General features: G+C 45.2%; 1 protein-coding gene across 2 annotated transcripts in view; it reads left to right on the top strand.

Annotated features, from left to right (window-relative positions):
• Positions 1-27,074, top strand: part of UNC5C (unc-5 netrin receptor C) — a 160,738-nt gene that overhangs the window by 102,989 nt on the left and 30,675 nt on the right. For both annotated transcript variants that reach the window (XM_088529405.1, XM_088529401.1), the window contains exons 3-4: positions 10,505-10,648; positions 19,607-19,710. In XM_088529405.1, the coding sequence (XP_088385531.1) occupies positions 10,505-10,648; positions 19,607-19,710 (248 nt within the window). The remainder of the gene's footprint in view (positions 1-10,504; positions 10,649-19,606; positions 19,711-27,074) is intronic.

Genomic DNA, 27,074 nt, shown 5'->3' with positions numbered 1-27,074 from the left:
GGAGGAAGGAGAGGGAGAAGTTAAAACACGTTCGTATCAAGTCCGCCTTTATAAGCTAGCGACTACTCGTAAGACAGACACTTCTATTTACCCTTAATAGAGACCTAAATACAGATGTAAATTCTGTGCCAAACAGTAGCTGTCACAGCAAAGCCTGATGTCTGAGCTCGCGTCAGCTCCTAAAATGTGGGTGTAGAGAATCCTGCTCAGTCTAAAGCAAAGCCATGTTTCCAAAACATAAAACCAGGCACAAAAACAGAGAGCAGCTTGGCCAAGTCAACTCCTTGTTCAACTCTCCTGGGTCCCCAGTGCCCAGGGATGGTGAAAGTGTTGTAGTCACAGGGGAAAGAACACATTTTCACCAAAATGTTGATGAGCGTTTGGGTTTTTCTTGGTATGGGGGCTTCTGGGAGAGCTTAGGAAAAGGAGGAGAAATTTAATCAGCTTCCAGCAAGAAAGGAGGAAAAAGCTCCTGGGGGCACAGCCTAGAACAGGACATTGACTGCAGCAAGCCACTGCCAATACTCCATTGTGCTCCTTCTCCTGCTCCACAGCGTCCGTAAGAAGAACCTTAGGTTAGCAAGGAATTGAAGAAAAAAGCCAAGAACCCCATTCTTCCTCAGTCAGTATCAGAAACCCTAGCGACATTCAGGAAAGACAAATAGGAGCCTCATAGTACCAAAAAATAAAATAAAAAAAAGGCGAGTAAAAACTTGAGCTGTAAACGAGTCTGTGTCAAAAATTGTTCCGTTTGGGGAAGACTGGTAATCAATAGAGTTTGTGACATGCAAGCAGAGAAATAGGACTTAGTGCTGTCTTGAGGGCTGTGAAAAATAACTGGCTATCAGGCAGGAAGGTAACTTTCGTTTGGGAATCGCACCACCACTTGGTCTAATTACTTAGAAAAATAACTCCACCAGATGTCTTGGAAGTCTCTTGTGAACTGGGTTTTATTTGTTTCAGCTCATTTATTTGCACAGAGATCAAAAGCCCAAGCTTTTAATGGTGCTGTGGTGCTCTCAGCTTGAGAAAAAAAGAAGGTAGATGTAGGGAGGTAAGGCTGTAGAATGAAAAATATGTATTAAACTTTGGGTCTGTTTGTTTGTTAGTAAGAACAGGCTATTCCAGCAGATTCACTGCAGCAAAATGACTAAAAAGAGAAAAGCTGGTTACTTAACACATCTTCTATTTTTTTTCACCTGTGGGAGTCCACTGGACTGAATAAGGACAAGCAGGAGAGCAGCTATCACTGTTAATTCTTTAAGCTTTTATTGACATCAGCATTCAGAGACTGAATTGTGCCTCTGTACAGTACAGCCAAAGGCAACTCTAAAATGAAGGGTCTGATTCTTCTGAGTGACCCTAAAGGAAATAGAAAAGTGTTTCCATTGAGCTCAGCAGTTCTGCGTCGAAACAGGTGAGGGAAGAATAAGATTGGAAATTATTGTTTTCAGGCTTTTTCTTCTTTGTGAGAAGACAGATTAGCATTTCATGTAAACAATGAAAAGAAGTAGGCTTAGCTCTCTTATTACGGCAGCAGCAACTCAAGACCTTTAGGAAACCAGTTGTGAATTATGTGCATCAAAAATAACACCCTGACAACAAGTTATTGTCCGTCTTGGTTGACCCAGTTACAAGACAGAACTGCTGAATTAAGCACTGCTCTTATATGAAAAGAAGATGGTTGAAAGTGCTACATACTTGTGAAGTAACTTAACTGCTAGAAATTCTAAACAGGATGAATATATAGCCTAATATTAGTATGTCAAGTACAATTGGTGCAATCATGCCAGATAAGATGAAACATGGAGAGAAAGCCCCATTATATTAATTCCCCCAGAAATGTAATGATTAGAAAAGGAAGATTCTCTGGAAATAGCTAAGATTAATGCATTCTATAAGCTTCTGTGTAGGAGGAAATTTACGCTGTTAAGAAAAATATCAAATTGGTAAAAAGCTTGAGTCCAAAGTAGGAGCAGTAGGTTATGTACCTGGGTTCTCATGTTAACACCCTTTCTCTGGAGCAGTTTATGGAGCTCAGAAAAACATGGAAACACTCTTGTGGTCGCTATATTTTTTGATACTAGCGTAGAGTTCTCTGCAAAGCAAACTTTTCTTTTTCCCCTCAAGAAATGCCACTGTAGAAGAACTTCATGATGCCACAAATGAAATTGCAGCAGAAAATGTAGAAGCCCAGTCTTGAAGAGAGATCCATCTGAATGTATTAGAGGGTGAATGTTCTGAATAATAAACAGGAGCAACTACCATCTAAACAAAACCCATCTCCAACTAGAGATTAACTTAAGCTCCTGGACTTCCAGGGGGGAAGGGAGGGTGCACCAAAAGCACATTGGATTATTAGCCTAAGAGCCACACAGACCTGCCAGCCTTGCCCTCTCCTGTCCTCAGGTAGAAAAGCAAGAGGAAGGAGAGTAAGACAAATTAAAAAATATAGGAGAAAAGAAGTAAAATGTCAAGTAGGCATTCCTTTCTGCAGCGCTGTCTGTACAGAGGGAAGGAGGACTGGAGTGCGGAGGTGATGCTAGAGGTGCAGCATCTTGGGATGGGAAATGTTGCACCACAGAGAGAAACGGGTTTGGGCCTGCAAAGGACTGTATGTTCATGGGCTCCGGGCCTGTGGAAGCACTGGCTGTGAGTGAAATTTGTGTAAAAACAATTAATTCCTCTTATAAGGCAAATTTATTACTGTCACTGATAAAGCCAGAGCTGAGGGCACACAGATGGCAGAACGGGAGTGCAATGTGACTGTTACAAACTAGGGTTTTAGGTCTATGCTCCCTTGCACTGTGGGGTGTTTTTGAGCAGTGGTAATGCACTGCCATGTAGCACATGCACGGGGGCTCCGTGGGAGCTGTTGTCTTCTGCTTGGAGAGGATGAGAGCAGTAGTGGTGACAGGATGTTCTAGTACCTTGTTGTTTAATTAAATTAGCCTGAAAAGAGCCTCTTCCAAAAATTCCAAGCAGGGCACTTGAGAAAACAGAAGCTCTGTCTATGAGAAAATTTACGTCTGTTTTTTAATCCTCAGACTCATTGGAGTTTTTCTTCTTTATGAAAAAGTTAAGTATTTTCACGACAAAGTCCAAATGGATGCTGTGAAAATCTTTAGAGCGCATTTTTGGCAGCTTCATTTCCTAGGTACATGAAGTACAAGGCAGGGCATGGTCTGTTTTATGTTTTTACTGAAATATTTTCTCATTATCATGGAAAAATATATGTAAGGAATATGAACACTGGTTTTAAAAAGCAAAGATGAAAGTTGTTTTGAAGGAACACATTTGATTTTATGACTGCCTGTCATAAAAGATAACAGCACAGAAAGTAAAAGGAGCCCTGCAGAACTGATGCTTTTTGGACCAAGTAAATTCCATTGCCACAGAACAGGAAGCTTAAGAGCATCAATAGTTATTAGAGCAATTTGTGCACATTTTCCAAATTACTGTGTCTCTGAAAATGGCCGTAGCAAGGGGTTCTATTTTGCATATGTGCTCTTTATGGAGAAAAATTTTTGCTGGAAAAAAAAGCATTTCTGCAGCAGCAAGAGTTGCAGATGTATAGCAGACAGGCTTGCACCCCATAGATTTGTGTGCAGAAGGATTTAATGCAGCTAAATTGGAAAAAACTTCCTATTGGAAGTGCTGCACAACAGGAGAAACAGGGCTACAGGGACTGTGTTTTTTTCTTTTCCATTTGAATATACGTTGTAATAGTTTACCCGTGACTATTAAGGTGGAATGATCTATAGGCCCCTTCTTGCCCTCTGCAATGCCAGTGACATGCTGCTCTTCTTCTCTTTCTCCTTAAAGCAAGGAGAAAACAACATTTGGAACCATTTTCAGTGCTAATTTAATAGACGTATTGGGCAATTGAGCCAGCGTTATTGTTCGCCTACCCTTTTCTGTCTTCTTTTGCTTGGATGTGTAGGGAAAGGAGAGCTCGGGGATCCGCTTACAACTTCCTGGCAGTTCCCAAAAAGCAGTGAGGTAGAATAAGGTCTCGTGAGGTCCCAGCCAAGGCAAAATGAATGTTATAAAAATGCTTATGAAACGCAGGGTTTACGGGAACGCCGTTGTGGAAATGCCCGTTTTGGAGGCCCGGATGCAGAATTTGCGGCGGCCCCCATAAGCCCAGCTCTGTAGGAAGGCTGCAGGCGGGCGCCGCGCACCACGACCCACACGTGTTCCCTTCCGTGCGGCTCTCTTCCCTCCCTGCATCTTCCCTTAATCTCCTGTCCCCTCGCATTGCCCTGCTGTAGCCTCCTCATTCGCTTTGTTATTGTTCAAGAGCCTGAAACAGGGAGAAAGGCTATTTTTTTCCAGACAATTACGGCCAGTTTCCCCTATTAGCTTCTCTGAGGAGATGCCAAGCGATGCCAAGTGCTGCAGCTCTCCTTCAGCCTGCAATATTTTGGCTCTCTGGGGTAGAATACCTTGGGGTTATGTTAGTAAGGGGAGCCGCATATCATAAATAAGAATTGTTTTCATTCCCCTGTTGTCACAAGTCATTTTATTTTGCGTTTATCATTGGATCAAATCCATTACAAGCACCAAGCACCCTGATTCAAAGTAATTATTTCTCTGCAGCATATTGCTGGTTTTAGCTGTGCTCCCTCAGTTCTCACCCGTAATCCAACTCACTTCAAGGAAATTTAGAAACACGTCCGTGTATCTTTTCCCAAACGTTCCTGTTAATAGTTTTGAGATGTGGGCTAAAATTGGCGCTGCAGTTCATTTTTTTGCAGTAATTCAAAGTGTGCCCCCTCTTTGGAAGGATAAGTGGAGCATGTTTACATGTTATGGATGCGGGTGAATAGAGCAGGAAACTCAATTTCTCCAAAGAACTGGAGCTCCCCAAGGAAACACTGTGTGTTTCCTCACATAAAAATACGTGTACAAACCCGTATTTTTTTTCCTATTTGACATTTAGCTTACTGGTATTTTAGATGTTGCTCAGACTGCCTTTGGCCCGATGTGCCTCACGAGCACCTGTGCTGGGTGCCTGCACCCACTGCCCTTACAAGAAAAGGTCTCTCTTCTCAGATGTTGGAGGTCCTCAGCAGATCCAAACCAAGGACACCAGTATATTCTGATAAAGGGCATAGTATAATCTGATAGGGATTGACGTACATGCTCACGCCCCATGAAAAGTCACTCTTCTCTGGAATATAAGTTCAAAATTGTGGTTATTTTTGTAGAGGTAAGGAAGGAAATTAGGTTCTGCTTCAAGTAACTTAAAACTGTATTCTTATACCTAAAATAAGAACAGTGGGCCAGATCTGTCTTTTTCTGTGGAAGAACATCTTGTGGGCAGAGCAAACCCCTTGCCCCAACACACGGAAGGTTCTGGTCTTGCCTAGCAGGTGAGAAGACCCAGGTGGGCCCGGCCTGTAATTCCCACTCCTGTGCTTCCTGAGGCAGGTCCTCGGGAAGGAACGTTCGCCTGTTCCAGATCACCATGTATCTTTGTTCAGACCACTCCGTTTCCCTGTTATTTGCGTGTTTTGGGACCATTAGATAAAAGCTTTAGGGTATTTATTCACTTCTTATTGCAGCATTAGCTTCCTATCTGCAGCTGTTCTCCTAAATGTCCTGAAGGTTTCCTGTGGGCTTTTTGGAGAACAAGCCTGAGAGAGCAAATAAAGTTGCTCAAAATAATAAAAACAGGAATATGGATGTTTATTGCATTCATCTGAACCATGTGAGGATAGCGATTTGAATACTTCCAGCCTCTACTTTATCTTCCCTCAAGTCTTCTTCTGTTGAGAAGTCCATTGTTACACACTCGTAATCCCGCTAATCCCTTCAGAATCCCAAAGGGCGGCTTCGGGAATCGCTCTGCCCGCCACAGCTTCCCTCTAGCCGTAGCTTTGCTCAGTGCAGCATCATTTTCCCATCCGTTGGAGCCCAAAGTCTTTCAAGACGCTGGAAAGGGCAATGCCGTATCCAAGGTGAAGCCAAGGGCGGCCCAATCCGGCGAGGTAAAATGTTACCGTTTTTCCCTCCACCGTGACGGAGACGGCGAGGGGACACACGGGCCCAGCAAGGCTCCCGAGTGACCCCTGGTGTCACGTCGCGCTCGGCCTCGCTCCGGAGCCGCAGCGGCTCCACACACCAGGGAATGGGAAGAGATGGCAGCGTCTCACCGCCCCTGCTTGGCCACGGTGCTGTTGTCCCTCCACGTTGATATCTTTAGAGGTATATGTCAGTTACTTAAAAAAAAAAAAGGAAAAGGAGCAGATGTGTGTACTTTTTAAAGCATGCATAAACCCATTTATTCTTAATTTCTCTCCCCCCGCCCCTCCAGCACCACTGTGTGGTGCAAAGGGAATGTAAACATGCTGCTCAAAATTCAGATGTTCTCTGTCGGCTTCACAGATGTTTGAAGTTCAATAGATTTCTTTTTTTTTTTTTTCATAATTTCCTCGGTTCTTCTAGCTAAAGTGCTAAACAGCCATTATTCCTTTTTGCCTGCGCATTGAGATTCATCCACAAGCTCTAAACAGCCTCAAAAGTGCTTCAATTTTGCATGAGCACTAAGCTGGGGCCTGGGAAGCATTCCCCACTGTTGAAGGCCCGGATCATTAGAAAGAGCATGTAAATCCTCTGAACCAGAAGTAAAAAGTGCACAGATTTTCCTTTGTGAAGTCTCATCCGCAGCTCTGTGTAAAACATGAACCTCTGGCAGGGTTAGGGTTTTTTTGTCTTTAAAAAAATAAGTATTTTCCCAGCTGCACGTGCCTCCACCAAAGGGGGCTTTGACTGAGCTGTTTATAGGGTGAGCGTGAGCAAGCCCGTGTTGTCCTGAAGTATTAAGGAGCAAAGAGCAAAAACGGCCCAAGCAGAATGCGTGAGTCTCAACTCCAGCTCAAAGCAAGATCCTGCTGCAAAGGGGGCTTCGTAATTGTCACGAAGCGCGTAGGTCAGGTAAAAATAGTAGGGGGCCTGGCATTTTAGCTTAGCTCACTAACTGGTGATTAGCCACCGTAGCTTGGTGATGCAAACTAATCTAAACTAATATTTGTGGGAAAATTGTTTGCAATGCTCATGCAGGCTTTTCATGCCACCAGCCAGCCATAATTTATGGAAAAGCAGTGCTGAGGCAAAAACAGGTGCGTGCAATCACAGCATGAAGGATTACTGGGGCTTAAAGTTGTTTTCCTTTTTAAAAATATCTCTAGATAGCTATCTGTCTCTCTGTCTTTTGTTAAGATTGCTGCTGCCGTATATAGAAAATAAGATATACGCAAAGTGTGCCGTTATGCGATCATTTCTCTCGCATTAAGATGCACAGAGAACATTTTTTCTCAGCAGGAACTTTTATATTTGAAGCCATTCTTCTTGTGCACAGCCATTTATTCATTTTTAAAACACCCAATTCCATAGCATAAGTACCCTGATACATTTGAAGAGAATTACTCCGTGACTGCGAGGGATCCATCTCTGCAAGGGTGTAAATAACTTTCCATTCTGACATAGCCCTGATTTTATTCGTACCTTTGTAAAAAGGCTGTTTCACTGAGTAAAGTAATCAGCCTTATGCTACAGAGACAGGCTCTTTTCGGCACCTGTGCTGAGCAATTTAATGAATCAGGCAGGTAATTCTGCATTATCACAAAGTGGAAACATCATCATTCTTGGCTTGGGTCACTTAAGTTTTACCATCAGAGAGCAATGAGGTACATGGTGAGAAAGCAATCCAGGTGGCTTTTACTTCATGTGCCTATAATCTTGGCCACTTCCACAAAGCAAAAAATTCTGTGGTGCTTTATAGATTTGGGGTGAAGTTTGTAATGAAGTTTAAGGCATCAAGGGATATTGAGGGACAACGTGAGCTAAAAATGTGCTCACGATGTTTCCCAAGTATTGGGAGATAATCCAGCCCCTCCTGAAATTACTGCAAAACTCCTGTTTTCTTTTTCGGTATCAGGATGCTTTTTCCACCCTCCTCTTGCACTAAAAGGTATGTCTATTTATGTGAGCAATTTTCACAAAGTATTCACTCCCCTTTCTTATTCCTAATAGTCAGAAAGCGGAGCTGTGAGTCAGAAAGCGTAGACTGTTCAGACTGGCACTGATTTATTTTAGGACTGGGCAAATCACCATATTTTTCTCAGTGTATGAAAGGCGGATTTGGGTGCGTAATTGCCATGTTTTCCTCCGTGCAGCCCCAAGTTACATGCCATGAGATTGGATTCTCTGCTGGCGGGTGCTACGTGCACGTGTCGAGGGGCCCCTCAACCCTTGCGGTTTTGCTGCAAAAAGCCTCTGGTCTCACCCAGAAACACCCTCCCCGGCGCTGCAAGGCCCAGAGCAGTGGCAGCAAATTCAGGGGGGATGCTCTGAGTGTGGGTGTCAAGGAACAGAACTTGTAGAGGGCTGCAGGGTGCAGGGAACAGGGTGCCTTTGCATCCGTCCTTACCCCTGCAGCCCATACGCACCTATTACAAGGTCTTTTTCCAGAGCAGCTGGGCACAAAGTTCTGTCGTCTTCGGCAAAAGGGATCGCCAATTAATGAAATACCTTTTGGGCAAATGAAAGCACAAGCATTACTGGAGTTTCCATGCAGAGAGGGAATAAATTATCCTTCCAGTTTCTTAGCATGTGGAAGCACACATGCCAATGTGACAAAAGAATTGCTCCCTCAAAGTCCTGAGGAATATTTTCATTCATACAGGTTGTTAATATGAAACACCTAACATTTTTGGCAGCCAAAATGCATCACACCAATTACTTGGCACAAAGAGGCCCAGTGAGGTGCTGCCTCACTATTAATTCTCTGACCTGGGCTGACTCCAGCTTGGATAATTATATTTAATTAATTGAATTTTTCCTACCTTTTCAAATGGTTACAGCAATCATTTCTTGTCATGAGCTGTCACATACAGCTGCAGAGCCTTGTAAGACATTGTCTTACCCTTCTTAGCCAACCTACTTTTATTAAAATCTTTGGGAAATTTGCCAGTTGTTGCAGTGGGTGGAATACGGAGCCCACAAATTATCATTGCAGCTGGTAATAATGTGCCATAATACCGTGCAATTACGTTACTATTTGCATGCATTAAGAAAGGTAACATTCCTGCCTCCGAAGAGCGGCTCATCTCCCGCGCGGCCGGTGCAGCCCGTTGACGAGGGGAGCACGTGGGGGAGGCCGACCTGGGCTTCCAGGGCACGACTGTGCAGCCAGGAGCCTTGTAGAGCAGCAGCTACTTTGGGGGCTTCTTACTCAACTTTTACAACTTTGTGACTGTTGTAGGAATCCTGTGGTCGTTCACCGAGTTTTTTGGCAGGAAACGCTTGTGCGGAAAGGGTCCACCAAGCTAGGGATGCATTTTTAAGAATATCTGGTTTTTCAGTGCACAGCCATAAGTACAATTACCAATTGTTTTGGAAAATTGCTTTAAATTACTTTGATTTTCTCCATTTTCTTTTTAAAGCTCCACTGTCCACAGTCTTCCTATTGCCCGAAATAGAGTGGAGATAATTAGACCCAAATTGTACATTTATCTGGTGGTGAAAATTAGACCCAAATTACACATATGTCGGTGTCCATACCCAAGAAGCAGCTCTGAGTGGTGAATGCAAATGCTTCTCCCCCTCCTATTCTATTTATCACAGAGAGAACAGGAGTTGAAGGACTTACATAGATGCTCGTTGTGAATCTAAGGGACCTGCCAAGCATCCTAGCTGCCCACATTTCTGTTGGCTCCCTTCAGCTGTGGCTGTTACTGCATTGCTTTGAGATAGGACCATCCTGACTCCTGGTGGACAGTGCCACAGTCTATGCAGGAGAGCTGTGAGGAGCGAAACCTTCTAAAATGCACCGCAGGATCTGCAGTGAATATCACAGTAAGGACCCTGGGCTGGCAGCTTGCAGGGAGAGTTGTGCAGCAATAGAAGCCCTTCGTTATGGAGCAGGGGCACATTTTATGCAATGGCAAAATGCATTTTCCCAGGCAGGCTTAGCAGCAGGGCAAACAAGAGCTCTCCCTGTGGGGTGTCTGCCTAGCAAAAAGAGATGAAATATGGGAGGGCTGAGGGATTCGTGTAAGTCAAATGGTTCTGTGATTTTATGATATTCAGATGAAAATAGAACTGGGCTGGATTGGCACTTGATGTGGATTGTCCTGCAGACATGGTGCAATTTATATCAGCCAAGGTGCTAGTCCTCTGGTTTGCCTGGCTTTCCCACGGTGTGTGATAAAATTCAAAAATGACAAGGGGCAGTTTTTCACTCACCCGCTTCTCTTACTATGCAGATAAAAATCGTGCTTCCCCACCCCCTTCCATATCCCTATCACGGTCCAGGTTGCTAAGCAGATATTGATGGAGAATTACAAGCCGTGTATCATACACACAGCGGGTTATTATTTGCAAAGCCGCGCGCTACGCGTGCGCGACGCGGCTACGCGAACGACGCGCGTGGGCGCGTGCTGCCCCTGCCCGCTGGCGCGCGTGGCACTGAGCCGTGTTCCTCGCCCCGCCGCAGGTCTCATCGTGCGGGAGGTGAGCATCGAGGTGTCCCGGCAGCAGGTGGAGGAGCTCTTCGGGCCCGAGGATTACTGGTGCCAGTGCGTGGCCTGGAGCTCGGCCGGCACCACCAAGAGCCGCAAAGCCTACGTCCGCATCGCCTGTGAGTACCCTGCCCCGCGCGGCATTGCTGCGCTAAATGTTCCTGCTCCTCTTCCCGTGGATCCAAGGGGTTTTTCACAGGAATCCAGCTGGTAGGCCAACACTGAGAACGCTCGTCTCAACCCTTTGACATCTTCATCTCTGTCGCTCATCGTTACTGACCGCAGTGTGTATCTTGAACCACTCCAAACTTAGCCCCGCAAAAGACAGGGCAACCAGTTCCCTGAAAACACATCTTCATTTGACTGTACAAATATTTAATGTGCATTAATTTTTTAAAAAAATATTTTCTTTGTAACAGAACAGTTATGCTGGGGACTCACTCCCATTCCTCCTTTGCATGATGAGGTCCTCCTTTGTACAAGGGGAACAAAATATGCCATCCACAATTCTCTCTCCTCCACTGTTTTCACCTCAGCAAAAACACAATTTGTGGGGAAGTCTCATTAGATTTGCAGCATGTTTTACTTCCATTTCCTGCAAGGGTCCTAGCATTGTAACGAGAGACAAGAATTCTTCCAGCAAAATTAAGGTTTTTACAAACACACCAAGGAAAGGACTGTCTCTCACTCAAAGCTCTCCATTTAGATATTGATTCTGGCTTTGTGCTTAATCAGTGAAAAGTATTACAGGGCGAAATCCTCTAAGTGTAGTTAACTTTCATGTAAGTACCCAGATACAAATGGAGGAGGTTAAGTTTAAGTACCCATTTTTTAACACTTCTGGACTAAATAACTTTGTGGCAACAAAGAGGACCTGTGACTGTGGAGTATAGGACTAGTCTCAGTGAATAATTTCCCTAGAGTAAAGGAATATTTAACTTACTGTGGAGGCATGTACATCCTGCATCATCAGAAATGCCACTGCGTATGGGCATAATGCTTTTTTTTCTGTTCCAGGGAACCTTCAAAGACTTTGGGCATTTTTCTTTTCCTGTACTGGAACAAAGGAGATAAATTTTGATTTTTTTTTTCTTCTAAACCTTATTTAGCACATCAGAGAGGCTTAGCAATGTTTGAAGATGCTTTTAGATTGTGAGCCCTAAGTTAATTCATTGAGTAGATTTGCATGTCCTTCCTATTAGCCCTTAGCAGATGACCATTGAATTAACTCTGTTTAAAACTGTAATTGAATTTCACTTCAAGATAATTAAGTGATATTAGACGGGTATCTAACTTATGTGCACTGTCACACCTACGTGCGTTATTTATATGTAGCGTATAATCAATGTATCTGTATGTAAGCTATTTTGTATCCACTGACGTTTCTTCCAATGTGTTTATTAATGGTATGAACCTAAATTTCTGTTGAAGAAGCTGATAGTTTAGAACTTGTGAGGTTTTTTAACATATTTTGGAGAGAAAGGAACGATCAGTTTTCTAATTTTTGTAAGTGTCCTGGGGCAATCTAATTTGGAGCAATCTAATTAAAGAAATTCTAGAGCTTTATGTACCTGAAACTCAAAAATGCTTTGTTTTTTTTTTTAAGTAAGTTTTTTGTCTTCCTGGTTTTGCCTTTCATTCCTCAGACAGCTGTGACTCAGGCTAGTCAGCTTGACTCCTTGGGAGTTGAAATGTTAGGCCTTTAAAGAGCAGGCTCAGGACGTAATTTTGGAATTCAGACACGTGCCGCGTGGTTTGTACGTCACGCTGGTGTCATTATCGTCCACAAAATCACTGCTTTAAGCTGAGCGCTCACATATGGAGGCGTTCATCTATATATGCCCTGGTTTGAGAGGACTGAGTCTGGATTGTGAATGCAAAGGCCGAGTCCAGTCTAAACTTTGAGCACGTCTGAAAAGTCTGCCGAAGGTTGCGTGATGCCCCTTTGCTTTCCCGAGGGACTGCAAAGCAGCGAAGGGGCCATGCAGTATTTATTAATCTAGAAAATTGAGGACGTCCAAAATTTAAGATGAGCAGCAGCGCCCAGCGCTCACCTCTGTCTGCAGCGACAGTCAGAGGTTTGTGCCACTGGTTTGTCCTGCCTTTAAGAGGGACAGAAAGTGAACACTGATACTGCTGGGAAAGGGAGGATGTGTGGAGCGCTCTGCTTAGGTTCAACTATTATACTTTAATAGCTGAACCTGGTGGTTTCATCTCAACTTGTTTGATAACAAGCCGTTCCCAGCACAGTAAGTAAAAAGACTCACATCACCTCTCCTCTCTCCTCTCTGCTCTCTCCTCTCTTCTCCTTTTCTGTCTCCTTTTACTTTTTATTTTTCTTTTCATTTTCATTTCTGTTTCTTTTCTCCCTTCTCTCTCTCTCTCTCTCTCTCTCTCTCTCTTTTTCTCTTTCTCTTTTCCCTATGACTCCTGGTGTTATTGCAGAGCCCTCTCAAGGAACAGGGCCACTCTCCATTAAAACAGGCAAACAGAAGAATAGCATCCAACATCTCTGTTCACTGAGCGTGTAATAGAATTAACTGAGAGGTAATTTGGAAGTGTGAAAAATGCGCGTCCTGGAGAAGTGGCTGGTGTTTGTTTAAAGCAGGGTCAGGCGTGTGTCAGGGAGTACATAACAGCCTCGTGGATGTGGAAGTTCTGTGAAAATCAATGGCCACGTCGCTCCCAGGCAGCCAAGCGGAGACCCCACTTGTGCGGGAAGGGGATCACCCATAAATCCGGAGCCAAGGTGCCTCTCGCTTGCACACGCCTGCGATGCAAAGAGGAAAAGAGCCTCACTTGAAAGCCAAGGTCCTGCCTGCGCCGGGTTTTAAGACGTTTAAGAGCATCCATGCAAGCACTGTGCTCCTGGAAGACCTTCCTGCGCCAGGAAACGCTTCCCCCCCGTGCAGGCGGTTTCTGAGCTGGGGGTGACAGAAGCAGCATTATTTCCAGCTTTCTTCGTGGCCGTGGAATTCATTTTCTTGGGGGTTTGGTCTCCCCGTGAGAATGGAGCTGAGCTTTTCATCCGCTTAAACAAGGAGATCTGTCGGAGTTAATTTTCACTCTGCCATTCGGGGTATTTTAATAAGCTTGAAAGTGGGGAAACCAAAAGTATACATGGGTGGAGCTGGAAAAATATAGGATAGCTGCTTGAGGCATGGGCCCGTGAAAGTGCAAAATCCCATATGCTACTTATCCTCTTATTTCCTATATGTTGTAGGTACCCCCTATCAGGAACAGCAGGAGGCACCAGTATGTTTTCATATTTCAGATTTCCTGCTGAATTAGAAAAAAAAAAGTTTATCTTGTGGACAGAGGAAGTTGAGAGTTTAATTGGCTTTATCTCTAGTTGGAAAAAAAAAAAGCCTAATATAGAATGTTAAAGGGAATTTTATGTAAGAAGGGTGATGTTGTTCAACAGATAAAACCTCACAGGGCAAAATTCCTGTTAGAAGGATGAATTGGGCCTGTGTAGCCAAGAGTACAGTTCAGCCCGGTGGAAAAATACACCCGATAAAGACTAAACAACAGCTGCAGGATTCAACCTAATTTTTAGGTCAGATAATAAAGGGCTGGCTAAGACAAATTGCTTTGAGCCCATGTGCACAAACGGCCTCACTTTTCATTTGCTCCAGGTGGGTGTTGGTGTAGCCTCGGTGACTCCGTGATGGGAACCCAGGGTGTCCTTGAGAAAATGCAAGGAGAATATAGGCCCTAAGTCTGCTTTGGGAGGTTGGATTTGTTGAAAATCTGTAAGGAAATAGCAGCTTTCTCTGTAATTTCTGTTGAATCATCGTTTCGGGTATAATGAATCTGGATATTCCTTTTTTTTATTTTTATCCTTTGACCCATTAGCATAAAATAAGAATTATATATATAAAAGCAGGTATTTTCTTTTTCATTTAAAAAGCCCGTGCTATAAGGAAATGTACTTGTTAATCTTTTATATATTTTGGTACTAGTTTCTAGTGTACTTATCTAAAAGCCTTTTTCCCCAGACATTTTTTCAGAGGCACGGAGCTAATGTATGCACGTCATATACTGTACACCAGTAAGGTAAACGTGGTAGGAAGAGCAGACTAGTTTACCTGATGGATGATCTCCACTTAGGGGCCATAGAGTCATACGTAGAAGCAGATTTGAGGAAAATATCCCGGATTCATTCCTGACACACAGTTACCTGCCTGTTTAGCACTGGGGCCCCACGCTCTCTGTGGCATTGCCAAAGTCCCTCTTTTGCCCTTGGTTCTCACACAGCTGAGTCCCCAGTTCAGGCAACGTTGTAAGGAACGTGCTCCTGTAGCAACCACAGCGTTAAGCACACTGCAATAGATAGGAAGTGTGGTGCTTAAGTGGGTTAAGGAGACTGTGCAGGGAAGGATAAAGCTCGTTTGGAAAATGTAGATAGGGAAGTTTTGCCAGGATATGCACTATTTAAAATAATAAGAGGATGTTGTACTCTTGGGTAGGCAAGTATGGAAGTTAGGGGCAGGACACTAATTCCTTCCTTACATACCATTTCAGCAGTTTTTAATCGGTATCTGCTGCATGTGGTTCATTAAGGGGGGGCAGAGTTGCATGGTGTTGAGCTGGGATTACCGAAGGGACGAGGAGAGAGCGCAGGAAGGGCAGTGCGGAGGCTCCCTGCCCGTTCAGCATCTCTGCTGCCGCTCCGGAAGGCAAGTCCTGCGCTGCTTCCCAAGGCGCCAGGCGTGACGGGCGCCCAAACTCCAGGACACCACTGCAGTAGTGACAAGTACAGTCACATTGCTTTGCAATTAAGTGTAAAGACTTAACAAATGAAGGTGGGCGTTGGCTTCACTGCTAATGCTGCTTGTAAACAAATGGAAAAACCCTAACTGAATTTGTATGTGTTTAATCCCTTAATGGGAGCCTTGAGAATATCCTACCTGTGTCGTCATGCCCCAGAAATGAGCAGCTGAGTAGCAGGGTCTGCTCAGTGTCTGGGAATGAGCGAGAGAAGCAGTCAGGAACAAAGCAGTTAACAAAAGTGTGTGCATGTTTTGGTTGATATACGGTGAATAAAAGAGGAGAGAGGGCCCTGGGCTCAATTCAGCCAGGTAGCCTGGAGCCTTGCAAGTAGAGGGCATTTGGCACGTGCCTCAGGACAGCCACAGCTGGCTGTGCCCCAGAGTTTTATACAGGGATCTCTGCATTTCTGAAAGGAATCGATGGAGTTTCAGAGGGATTTCTGGAGTTATAGACTGATGACACTGCTGTGACCGTCTCAGGGGAAAGCTGCTTTGATGTCATTAACAACAAAGAACTGCAACTGCACAAGGACGAAATCAAAACAAAAAAAAAGAGTTTTTTGTACATAGCCTTTCCTGTGCTTATCCACCAGTGCGATTGATCCCCTTACGAAGGTCAGACTCAGCCATGAGCAGAAACGAGAGGCCAAAGTATGTCCCATAGCACTCGGTCTCTGAGATTTGGAAGTGCAGTTCATGTTTCAGTCTCCAGTGCCCCCCGAAGGAACAGGAGTCTCTTTGTTTTCATGCCAGAGCTGTGGGAAGTGGTGGAGGAAGAACAGGCAGGCTTTACACTATTGCTCACGTTTCTCTAACTCTGTATCAGTCACCTAACTTTGGGAAGTAAACGCAGCGAGCTGCATTTTCATAAGCGCGTGGTTCATGTTTTGCTTCACAGAACATCTGTGGAGCTTTCCCTTTGTCACCTGTTATTTCTCTGTTTTGGTCTCTTTCTTTCTTATTAGGCTAGGTAAAATTAAAGCAGCATTAATCCTGTCTCTGCCCAGTGCTCTCAGCCCCTGGAGATAGACCTGAGTGGGTAACTGATCCACCCACTCATCCATTAATAGTGGTTAAAAAAATACTGTGCCTGCTTACCTGTCCTCTAGCGTTTCAGCCATGTTTCTCCCGTGTTTGGCTTTGCATGGATGTCTGTGCACACTTACATGGGTAGTGGAGCAGACTGCCTGATGTATGGGTAGAGGTACTAGCTGTGAAGGATTTTTCACTTTCCTAAAAACATGCCTCTCTGAAGGCATACATCAAAGTACTAATGCACTTCTTCCAATGGCAGTAGTTAATATGAAAGCTGGATGGAAAATAACGGGGTTTTGCTTTTTGTATTTTAAAGCTTGCTTTTTTTTTTTTTTTTGGAAATGCTTGGCATGTTTGTTATAGAAGGAGAGTTGGCGCTGGAGTTACTAGAAAGAGCACAGAACAGAGCACGGAGTCTTTAAGGTCTACCAAGGGCAGAAATCCATCTTCCCCTGACAGTAATGCTTCATTGTGCGGCTCGTTCCTGGCTTACATCTAATTCCTGGCTGACAAGTGTCCGTTTTTCATGCTCATTCATTAGTCACCCTTGCGTTAGCGCTGCCTTGAAGGCGTCTGGCCTGCCTCTTATCACATGTCCCCAAAATGATAAAAGATATCCTTAAAGTTTTGCCCACCCACCCATCACGGCAGAAACCAGAACAACAGCGAAGAGATAAAATACATTTGATTAAAAAACAGAAGAGGGTCATTCTTTGCTCTTTCTTCAAAGGAAGTGGGGAAATGCCAGGAGTTCACATAGGGGCCATTATATTTAGCAGCTAGAAATGTAACTTTCAAGTTGTTTGTAAGCTACAAATGAATTAAACTTGATTTTAGGTCATTAACAGTGCTTCAAAACTAAAATCTAATGCCCTTCTCCACAAAAAGTGGAGAAATTGAGAAATGAAGGTAACAATATGATTTACACCAAGGTTTTGATTTCCCGTCGTGCTGTTTCACTCTCATTTTTGTGGAAATTCTGTCATTTTAACGCACCTCTGGATGCAGCCATCTCTCCTTAGCGGACAGGCAGAATATAGAGGCAGATTTCTCTGCGTGTCTCCCCTCCTCAAGGCAAGGTGAGATGGGGCTCGCTCTCAGGAGCGGGCAGTGCTGCTGCTCCCTCCGAAAGGCAGCACGGCAGGGCCTTCAGTAGCCCACACTGCCCCTTCCCAGGCCGAGAGGTCCTGACCTCGAGGAGATCAAATGCTGGATTGTGCAGCTCTTTGCTTTTTCAGCCTTATTTTCCAAGGTTGTTGGAACTTTTTTTTTGTTTTTTCCTATTTATGGGGTGGTGTTTTTTTTTTGCTTTTGCCATTCCGTGGGAATATGCATCCTTCTGTTCCTGCTTGCAAGCAATTGCAATGTACATGACACTTTGAAAAAGTGAAAAATCCTTCCCAAAACACTACACTTGGTAAAGATCCAGCACCCCTCTACAGCTCACCCACTCATGATTGACAGGGGGAAATTGCCATGATGACTATAATTGCTAAATGCAAAAAGGAAGTTGAAGATTGAAGAATTGTACGGAAATCTGTGTTATCCACAAAACTGATACTGCGAGGCTCTTAGGAAAAAAAAAAGAAAAGAAAGGAATGATTTCAGAAGCTGGCGGTGCCCCAGCAGGGATGGCCAGGGCAGGCGGGGATGATGTTTGTGCAGACCCTCCACTTCCTCACAGTTTATCTACTGTTGTTTTTTGGGTTTTTTTTTTTTTTTGGTAATGATTATCATTTACTCAATAGTATATAATGGCTCCTTTGAGGACATTACTGTCTATTATGTCAATGCCTCTGCTTAGTGTATTTGCAGTTTGTGGATCATTGACCCACTCCAATCCAATGGCGCCTTTGAAGCACTACTGCTTTCTTTACTACTATTAGACATATTTAGGCTAATGCCGTTTACTGTTCTTTTTAAAAGCAAAATGTATGCATGAGATGATTGTTGTGCCCATAGGAGGCTAGTGAGATAACTTCAGCGCTCTATTAATGTTTCAGAAAAGTGGGGAGAACAGCAGATCAATGTGTCAAGGAGAAAGCTAGGATGGTCATTCGCCTGCTCCAGCTCTGCTGTTACTCATCACTCCATTTCAGAACACCTGAAAGCCGTTATTAATGGACTGTTCATTACTGTGCTCATATGCTGTATTACCAACGTTGTAACTTCCCCATTTACCCCAGCTAAGATATCAGATATCCTCCATCTGTGCATTCGTTTGCCCCACGTTGGGCCTTTCGGTTGTGCCGATGCTGCTCCTTGCGGGGTCACCTGTAAATCAGATCTCGGGGGCAGTCTGGATGAAAAATAACACTTTAGATGGGTTATTTGTAGGCTGGTTCATTCCAGTGATCTGGTTTACAGCTCAGCCTCAGGTTATGGCTCCGTAATATGAAATATTTGGCTTTTAAATTGTCCCTGCACTGTTTATTTCCATCATGGCACAACTATTTGTGCAGCCACGCGGTTAACTGGCTTGGGGAATTGGTTGACTTGAGAGCAAAAAGAAAAAGAAATGGCTCTGCTGCAGCCTGAAGCCAGTGGCCAGCAGGGGATTGATTCTCTGGGCCATTTTGCCACCAAGGCCCCAGACAAGTTGTCCAACAGGCAAAGTGCGCAGCCATCCCGTGGGCTGAGCTGGCCCAAGGCTGGATCCAGTGCCCTCGGCACCTGCGCCGTGTCCGTGCTGCTGGAGAGGGTCCCCAGCACAGCCCAGCTCCGCGTTACCGGCACTGCCGTCTATTTGGTGCTGCAGGGGTAATCGGAACATTTATACCCATCAACGGAAGCCAATTAGCTAAAGGTAATGCACATAAATTAAAAGTCCATTAAATGAACGCTTTCGCCCATGAGCTTAAGACAGCTGAGCTTACGGGCTTTGGTTTCATAGGTTTCTGTGATTTTCTTGATGCTTCTGCAGTGCTGTGTTGGCACAGTCCACCAAATGGAGATTGCTTGAGGAGGGGACTTCCTTGGGCTTTGGTTCTGTGCTTGGCCATGACCTGTCACAGTGAGGTCTTGTTTCCTCCCCTCCTTCATGTGTGCTGCCACAATATAAGTAATGAATCCACTGTGAATCCACCTGAGTGAAATGAAAACGTGCCCCAGTGTTTTTGAAACGCGCTCTTTTCCAGGGGGTGGCTGTGCTGTTTTCTCTGCTTGGAGAGATCGCTCACGTTCGGTGCAGAGTTGCAATCAAACGTCACGTAAAACACCAACTATTAATACTGGCGCTAAATTATTTTCCCTCTCCCCCTCCTCCAGATCTCCGGAAGACTTTCGAGCAGGAGCCCTTGGGGAAAGAAGTGTCCCTGGAGCAAGAGGTGCTGCTCCAGTGCCGCCCCCCCGAGGGCATCCCCGCGGCTGAGGTGAGCGCGAGCGCGTCCTGCCGCGGCGCCTGCTCCTCCTCGGCGAGGCCGAAGCTGGGGCCAACGGCGCGGCGAGGCGGCGCGCGGCGCCATGGACGGCGCCGGCGGCGGGAGGGATGCGGGGCTGGGGGCTGATGGAGGGCTCGGGGCGGGCACGGCCGCGGGCGCCGCCGTTTCAGCTCCTCGCTCCTTCCGGACGTTATAACTGTAGCTGGCGGCCAAGTGACACAGACCTGGTGGGGCACGTGTTTTCCTTCCTCTTATTTTTAAAGAAAGATGTTTCCATTACCGAGACTTTTTAATTTTTATTTTGCCAGGTTTTATTTCCCTCCCGTGCCTGCATGTGTGCCTGCCTAAGAACCCGTTCTGAGTATATTTTTCAAACTTGCTTATGGCGTTTAAATGATGGCCATGGAGTGGGCCTGGCCTTCCGGGCAGATGTGCACCCACCACAGCAGGGACTTTCCCTGCGCATAGCAGCAGCTCTCGCTCTAGCTGAAAACAGCTTCAAACCCATTGCCCACGGGAGGGAGGTCTCTGAGTTACAGGGGGGCGTCTGAAATCATAAATCCACCGCTGCTGTTAAGAGAAAAATTGATTGTTAATGACGTTAATTCCCCTATCTGAATTCTCCTCGGTTTTCCCCTGCCACGCGCAGAAGAAACTGTTGCCAATTTGCATTAGGCTAAGTTAGACTGTCATGGCTAAGTAGCAAAGTGGTTGTCATCCAGTGCTGATGACTGATTTCTCAGGGGATGAAGCTTAAAGAGTTACCTCCCCGTCTAACCCAAGTTTAGATTTAATCAGCATTGCAGAAAAGTGTCCACAAACATCAGACGGGATAATTAGCATAGAAGATTTCCCCTATTCTCTTTTTCCTTAGGCTGTTTTCTTTCACTATTAAGATCCCCAAAAGTGTAAAGAGTGCTTAGGTCTGCTGAGCCAGCTCACTGACAACTGCGGTATGAATCAGGTGCCTTTCCTCAAGAACTTATCGACTTATTTTTTTTCACTTTTGCTTCTTAGCATCAAATCAAATGGCTGTTGTGCAGTGCCAAGAGTATTTGCAGCGGGGCAGGTTGATGTGCAGATGCATGGTGAAAGTTAACCATTGCTGGCGCCTGAGATTACTCCTGATGGGCAGCTTGTGCCAGTGTGGTGTAACCTGCAACTTGGCATTTTCAGCAGTTAGGGCAGTTATTCCTTCAGAGAGGTCTGTGGAGCCCACTCTGGTGGCTAGGACCCAAAAAGCATGATTTATAAAGCATGATGCGTGGACAGGGAGCACTCTCTGCCCTCATAAATGTTCTGGAGGAGCCATTAGCGTTGGTAATTGTTTTTCTTAAGTGACATCATATGTGCCCTCCTTCCACCCAGCTGCTGTAAAGGCTAAAAAATGTGCCCCGCTGGCCGTGCCTGCTTCCCAGCACAACATCTCCCAAGGAGGCCATCTCTGAAACAGTGCTCTGTGGGCTGCTGCCCTTGCAATAGTGGCACTTTCTCCTGCTCTTTAATATCCCGGCTTGCTTTGCCAATAGCAGAGATTCATGGCTGGGTGTTAACTGACTCTGAACCTCATTTGTACCCGTGGTCGGGGCAGACACCAATTAACACTTGGCAGGCTCGGAAATCGTATCCGCCCCATCTGACATTCAGAAGAACTGTTCTTGGCGTTGATTTTTTTCTCTGATGACTTTTGAAGTCAGAAAGAGATCAAACACCCAGATTGGACAGCAGCCTAATACAGCCTCTTTGTAGGTTCTTTCCAACACTATTAAAAGAACAAAGACCTGAACGCTAATGAATATGAATTCCTTAATGTGACACTTTATTGCAGCCACTTGCTGAAGTTAGTAAAATAAATCTAAAAAAATGGAAAGATGAAAGGTAACTTGGTGGGTTGAAGGATTACATGATTATTTTAATTTGGAGATGAATGACTTCTTTGTTTAAGGCTCCATTTATTTGTTCAAGGAACTTTCTGATATGACGATACAGGTAAGGAAGTGCGAAAGGACTCGGGCTGGTGCTGAACTGCAGGTTGTTGTCACACTATAGAAAGACTGGCTTGATTCCTGCTGTCCCAAGTGGAGCGGGGTGATGTAAACGCAGCAGCTGTTAGCAATATTTCCAAGTGCTTTGGTGAGTGAGTACCTCAAAGTCTTCCCTATTCTGGGCACAGGATTTTGTTTTGCTTTTTCAATTTGCTGGCTTCAGAAGCGAGAACTGGCTTTAAAAACAAAACAGAGGAGGAAAAAGTTTGTGCTATGAAACTGTGTGAGATACACACTTCATGAATGCCAGAGTCGTGAGCCTAGAGTGTTCCCCTTCTTTTTCTCCTTTTGGTTTTACTTCCCTTTCCATTTTGTTTTTCCTGATACTGAAAAGTGGTGGGAACGATTGCATTTAGGCATATGTCCATTTCTCTTTCAATAGCTAGGGAATTTAGTTTTATATTTCCCAGCATATTTGATCGCAATTACCCATGTCAAGCTCTTATGGATCAATGCTAGAACAGGTCTTATTATTATGGAAAAATGGAATCACATAGCAGCATACAGATACTCCAGAGGGCAAAAAGGACGAAGATGGAGATGGCAGGCAAAGCTTTTAAAGCAGTGCTTTATTAGTCCCTCAGATCCACTAGGGTATCTCGAGCATTAAAGGAGGCTCAGACAGCAGCCACTAAAAAAGTCAAAAAAAGACCAAGATCCAAATAAAAGAAGGTATGTTAAAACACACCAGTCTCACGGCCTGGGTCAAATCGAAGTATATTTGGCTGGTTTGCCTGGGACCAGGTGAGAGCAGAGGCTGTGCCCGGTCGCAGTGGGATCGGACAAGCTCTTCCGTGACTCTGCCTGCCACCCCAGAGCAGCGGTGCCAGCTGCAACCTGCCATACCCAGGAGGCAGAAGGAGAAAGTGGCAGTGAAACTACAGAATTCGAGGGAAAACCCAACAGCTTTGGCTCTCCCCAGATTTGCAGAGTATTGCTGTAGTTCTCAAAGCCTTGTTATACAGAGATATCTGCATGTACCTGAGGGACGAATTCACAGGCGACTGCAGCAAAAAGGAAATTGGAATGGAAATAAGATCACACAAAAGCACAAGTGGCTGTAAGATACTTTGCCCTGTGTGCATGACTCCTATGTTTTTCCCTTGGTGGAGGCTAAGGTGGTGAGATGAGCTCCCGTGGGAGCTGCTGCTGCTGCTCAGTGCATCTTGTCTTTATTCACCTGCCTGTTGTCAGCAGGAACTTCCACTGTGATTTGTGTGTTAGTTTTCTGAAACTTAACCCGAGCTGCCAGGAAGGCTCGCGTTCTTTATAGGGTCCCATCCTGTGATGCTCTGGCAGTACGGGCAGGATTATTAGTGATTAATCCCTTAGCTCATTCCAGTTGTTCCTTGAGAGATGCCAGCACTGTATTGCACGTGAAGAAAATACAGGGAGAGATGCCAAGTCTCATCAAATTAACTCATTGCAATAGGTTATAGATTAAAGTATCAACAAAATGTAAGCTTAGTTAATAAGCCATAAGCAGCTAGATGAACTTTTGTGATGAAATGTGTGATTTGCCGCACCTTCAACAAGGGGATAATTGCTTCTTTAATTGTAATTGAGCTGTTTCATATAAGGGGTTAATTGGAGGACAGGGTGCCCTGTACACTTCGGTGACCCAGTTGGGTTTAGATCCTGATGTGATATTTGTCTACATTCATGTCTTTAATTAGGAGTTAGGGCAAGGGAAAAAAAAAAAAAACATTCACGAGTTGCGAGGCAGAACAAGTTGTTTTGCCAAGCCAAGATGACAGTGGCTTTATTGGGCTGCTGTTGCACGGGCAAGAGCTGGCGGCAGCTGGCAGCTCCTCCAAAGAGGCAGCATCAGGTGGCTGCTCCACCTAATTGATTATTAATACGACTGCTGTTTGCTTTGTTGCACGAGGGCCGCGTGTGCTTTGCCGCAGTTATCCCTTAATTGGAGCTTCATGTGTATGCATCTCTGTGCAGGTGTGTGTTGCCGAGGCTGTGTTTTGTATTCCCGGCAGGAAAGCGAGCTTTTAGAGAGGGGATCAGAGGAGCTGGTGGCTGCAAATACTGATGAGCCGGGAGACAGTGGTGCCTCTGCTAGTGCCTTGCTGTGTGTTACGGAATTGCCTCCTGCTGCCGAGAGGCGGGAGGCTGGGAAGAGCAGCACGAGGGAGCCTGACCTCCTTCCCCTCGCTACCAAATCCCACCCCCCCCACTGCTTTTAATAGCTTTTCTCGATGAGGTTGTCTGTCTGGTCCTACTTTGACACTGCTCCCGTGGCCGACAGTATCTCCTGTCCCTTGCCAGTGTCTGAGGTACCAGCATTAGCACCAGCAGAGATCGCCCGGCCTCAGTCCCCATCTGGAGGCTGAGTCCCATAGTGTTTGGCTTCCTCAGTTCCTGCAGCAGTAAATTCTGCAGATTTAGTGCGTGCCATTGGTGTGAAGAATTATGGTACTTCCATATTTCAAGTGAGGTATTTCCAAAGTTTTGTGTACAAGGTGTACTTTAACTGACAGTCAGGAGTTGCTTGATCAGATTTTGCTCCTAAATTTCCAGGTGCCTCTAAAGCTGACAGTCTTTTATTACCAAAAAATACAAATCTTACCTGAAGAAAATCCTGTATAGCTTTAAAATTGGTAGGGCATTGGAGAAGCTGTCAATACAGCAGACAGTGGAAATGGATACAGGTTTTAGGAAGGGTGCCATTCTCAGAGACTTCGGTCACCCCTGGCATCTTTTTCCCTTACTGAATCTAAGCATCATGGAAAGTAAATAACTTGATGCTGTGAGGAAGGCAGCGCCTGTCTGTCTGTGCATCTGTCCCTGTCATGGCTGAAGAAGAGCAGGCATCATCTCCAGCACTGAGCCCTTGCTCATGCAAGGAGGTGGATGCAGCAAGGGACCTGTTTTCTGGTGGCCCTGGCACTACCACTTTTGGCTAAGGATGCCTTGAGCTGTGCTTGATTTTAAGGCTGAACAATAAAGTTCTCCATGTGGTGTTACTTGAGCCATGCGGTCCCTCCTGACCCCTGAAGTTTATCCTTCTGTATGGCTTCCCTTCCCCACCATGCATAAAGTGAAGCTGTAAGAGGCTCAGACGCATCCAGCAGCTGTACACACACTCCGTATAGATTTTAGTGCTTGGGCAGCAAGCTGGATATATGTGCCATTAAGGAAGTGTTTCCACAGCAGGAAAACAAATTCCCCTTAGTGGCAGCAGAAGCAAAGTAACAACGACAGAACAAAATGTCACTGTGGTGTGTACTCACTGTCTCGTTCCCGATATGTATTTTGTGCTCTCTCCTGGCCGTAATTTCTGCCTTTTGGGGGATGACTTTTTCTTTTAACCTTAAAACAGGTGAGAAATCTATTTCCAGAAACTAGTATGCAATGGGCACAGCATCCTCTTCAGTGGGCAGCTGTAGGATTGAATACTATGAAAACCAAATCCAAAAATCAAATAATGTTCTTCAGAAAGGCGCTTAGCTCTCAAGGTACCCAAACTAGCTGAAGCAATCCCAGGGCAAACTGGTGCTGGGTTCATCCCCACAGATTTACTCCTGTGAGAGGCACCAGGAGCCCTTCCTGCTACCAGAAGCTGGGACGCTGACGCTGTCGCATTTCGTGCAGGGCAGCATGTGGCAGGTTCCCTCTGTTAATTAGAACAAATGTGCCAATTATGTTAATGCCTCTCCTGACACCAATCAGGGAATAATTAGAGACAACACATCTGTCTCTTAGCGGGGAGCATGGTGACAGGAAAGGCGCCATGAGGCCTGCCGCTCAAAATGGCAGCCGCCTCGTCCCACCTCGCGTGAGGGCCCAGCCTCGCCCAGGGTGCGTGTGGACCTTGGTCGGGCTCAGTTAAATGCAGGGCAAGTTTCTGTGTCAACGGGCCCAGCAATCTACCTCAGCGAGGGGCTGACACCTCAAAAACATCACAACATCAACCAAGATGGTTACTTTAACTGCCTCAGTAAGAGCTTGCATACTTGTCGCTCATAAATCATGCCGACTCCATGTACTTTGCTCTCTCCTCTCTTGCGTTTCCCCACATCAGTTCCTGCTTGTGTAACAACATGACACTGCTCTCACCATGTCTGGTTACCTTTGTCCAAAAAGAAGCAGAATCTGCCTCATGGCCAGGACCAGAAGTTGTACCCTGCAGGGTACTGAGCAGCTGTGAAAAAAAATAGGTCATTAGTAACTGAAAATATGTACTAACCAAAGTCTTGTTTAAATATTGCAACGTGTTTTAATTGGTTAACATTTGTACAAGGAGTGAGGGAGAGAACGCACGTGCTAATTATCATTGGAATGGGGTACGCTTTTTTGTGCTTCTCTTTATGCTCATTGCTGAAATATATGCAAAAGGAGGCATTTTTTCCTCTGAAATCATCCATCATGTGTTCAGTTCCTCCCTTTAGACTGAATGGTATTATATTTTGCTACATGAGTAGACTTAGGGCCTCATAAACACTCTGTTTGGAAGCCAGAGCAAGAAGGAGCTAGGTATGTTAAAGATGTGTCTTTAAGGTATTGAGTTGAAACACATACATGCACACAGAGTTTGAGTTACCAATATACTGCCAAAACATATTTTTCAGGAAAAAAAAGGAATCCTGATATTTTTCAATCTTAATATATTTTTAATTGGCAGGTTCTGTGGGCCATTAGATGAAAAAGATCCTTTTCTTAAGAGACTTGAGAAACAGCCAGCGGCTGTATACCAAATTACACCAAGTCTCTATTTTCTGATATACGCAACGCCTGTTTTCATACGATCTTCAGTTTTGCACAGATGAAAGGGAATTCAATGCTCACAGCTTTAATTTGGCCTAATCAACTGAGGCCCAGGCTGAATACGCACGTATGAGCACCTGGAGAGAGCGCTGCAGGAATTATTAACGTGAGCGTGTGCTCTGCATTGCTCTGCGAGGCTGTCGCAGCTGGGGGTTACGATGGAGCAGCTCCGACGGGGAGGGAAGGGAGGCCTTTATGCCCAAAGCTGGGAGAAACCCTGGAATGTGTCCCCATGGTCCCCACGGCCATCACCGCGGGCTCCATCGAGCCCTACATGCTTGGGCAGCCCTGCGCAAACCTGTGGGAAAGCGGATCTGGTCTTGGCAGCTTGCACCTTTTGAGGCCTTGAATGTGTTTGTGTTCTTCTTCCTTTAATTAAATCCTGGGCACAAACTGGAATGAGGCAGGGACGTGAAGGGCTGCCTTTGATCCATGCAGAGCCCCAGCCCTTCCCTCTGAGCACGCTCCTCTCAAATGAAAACAAGCTACTGGATTTTTGGCCAAATTATATGAGAGTGGCTCAGTGCGGTC

This window comes from Tinamus guttatus, unplaced genomic scaffold (genome assembly GCF_059628265.1).
Source record: "Tinamus guttatus ecotype Peru unplaced genomic scaffold, ASM5962826v1 Tinamus_guttatus_pri_ptg000028l, whole genome shotgun sequence".
NCBI lineage: Eukaryota > Metazoa > Chordata > Aves > Tinamiformes > Tinamidae > Tinamus > Tinamus guttatus.
Note: the sequence above shows the minus strand (reverse complement) of the source record. Positions and strands in the feature narration are given on the sequence as shown.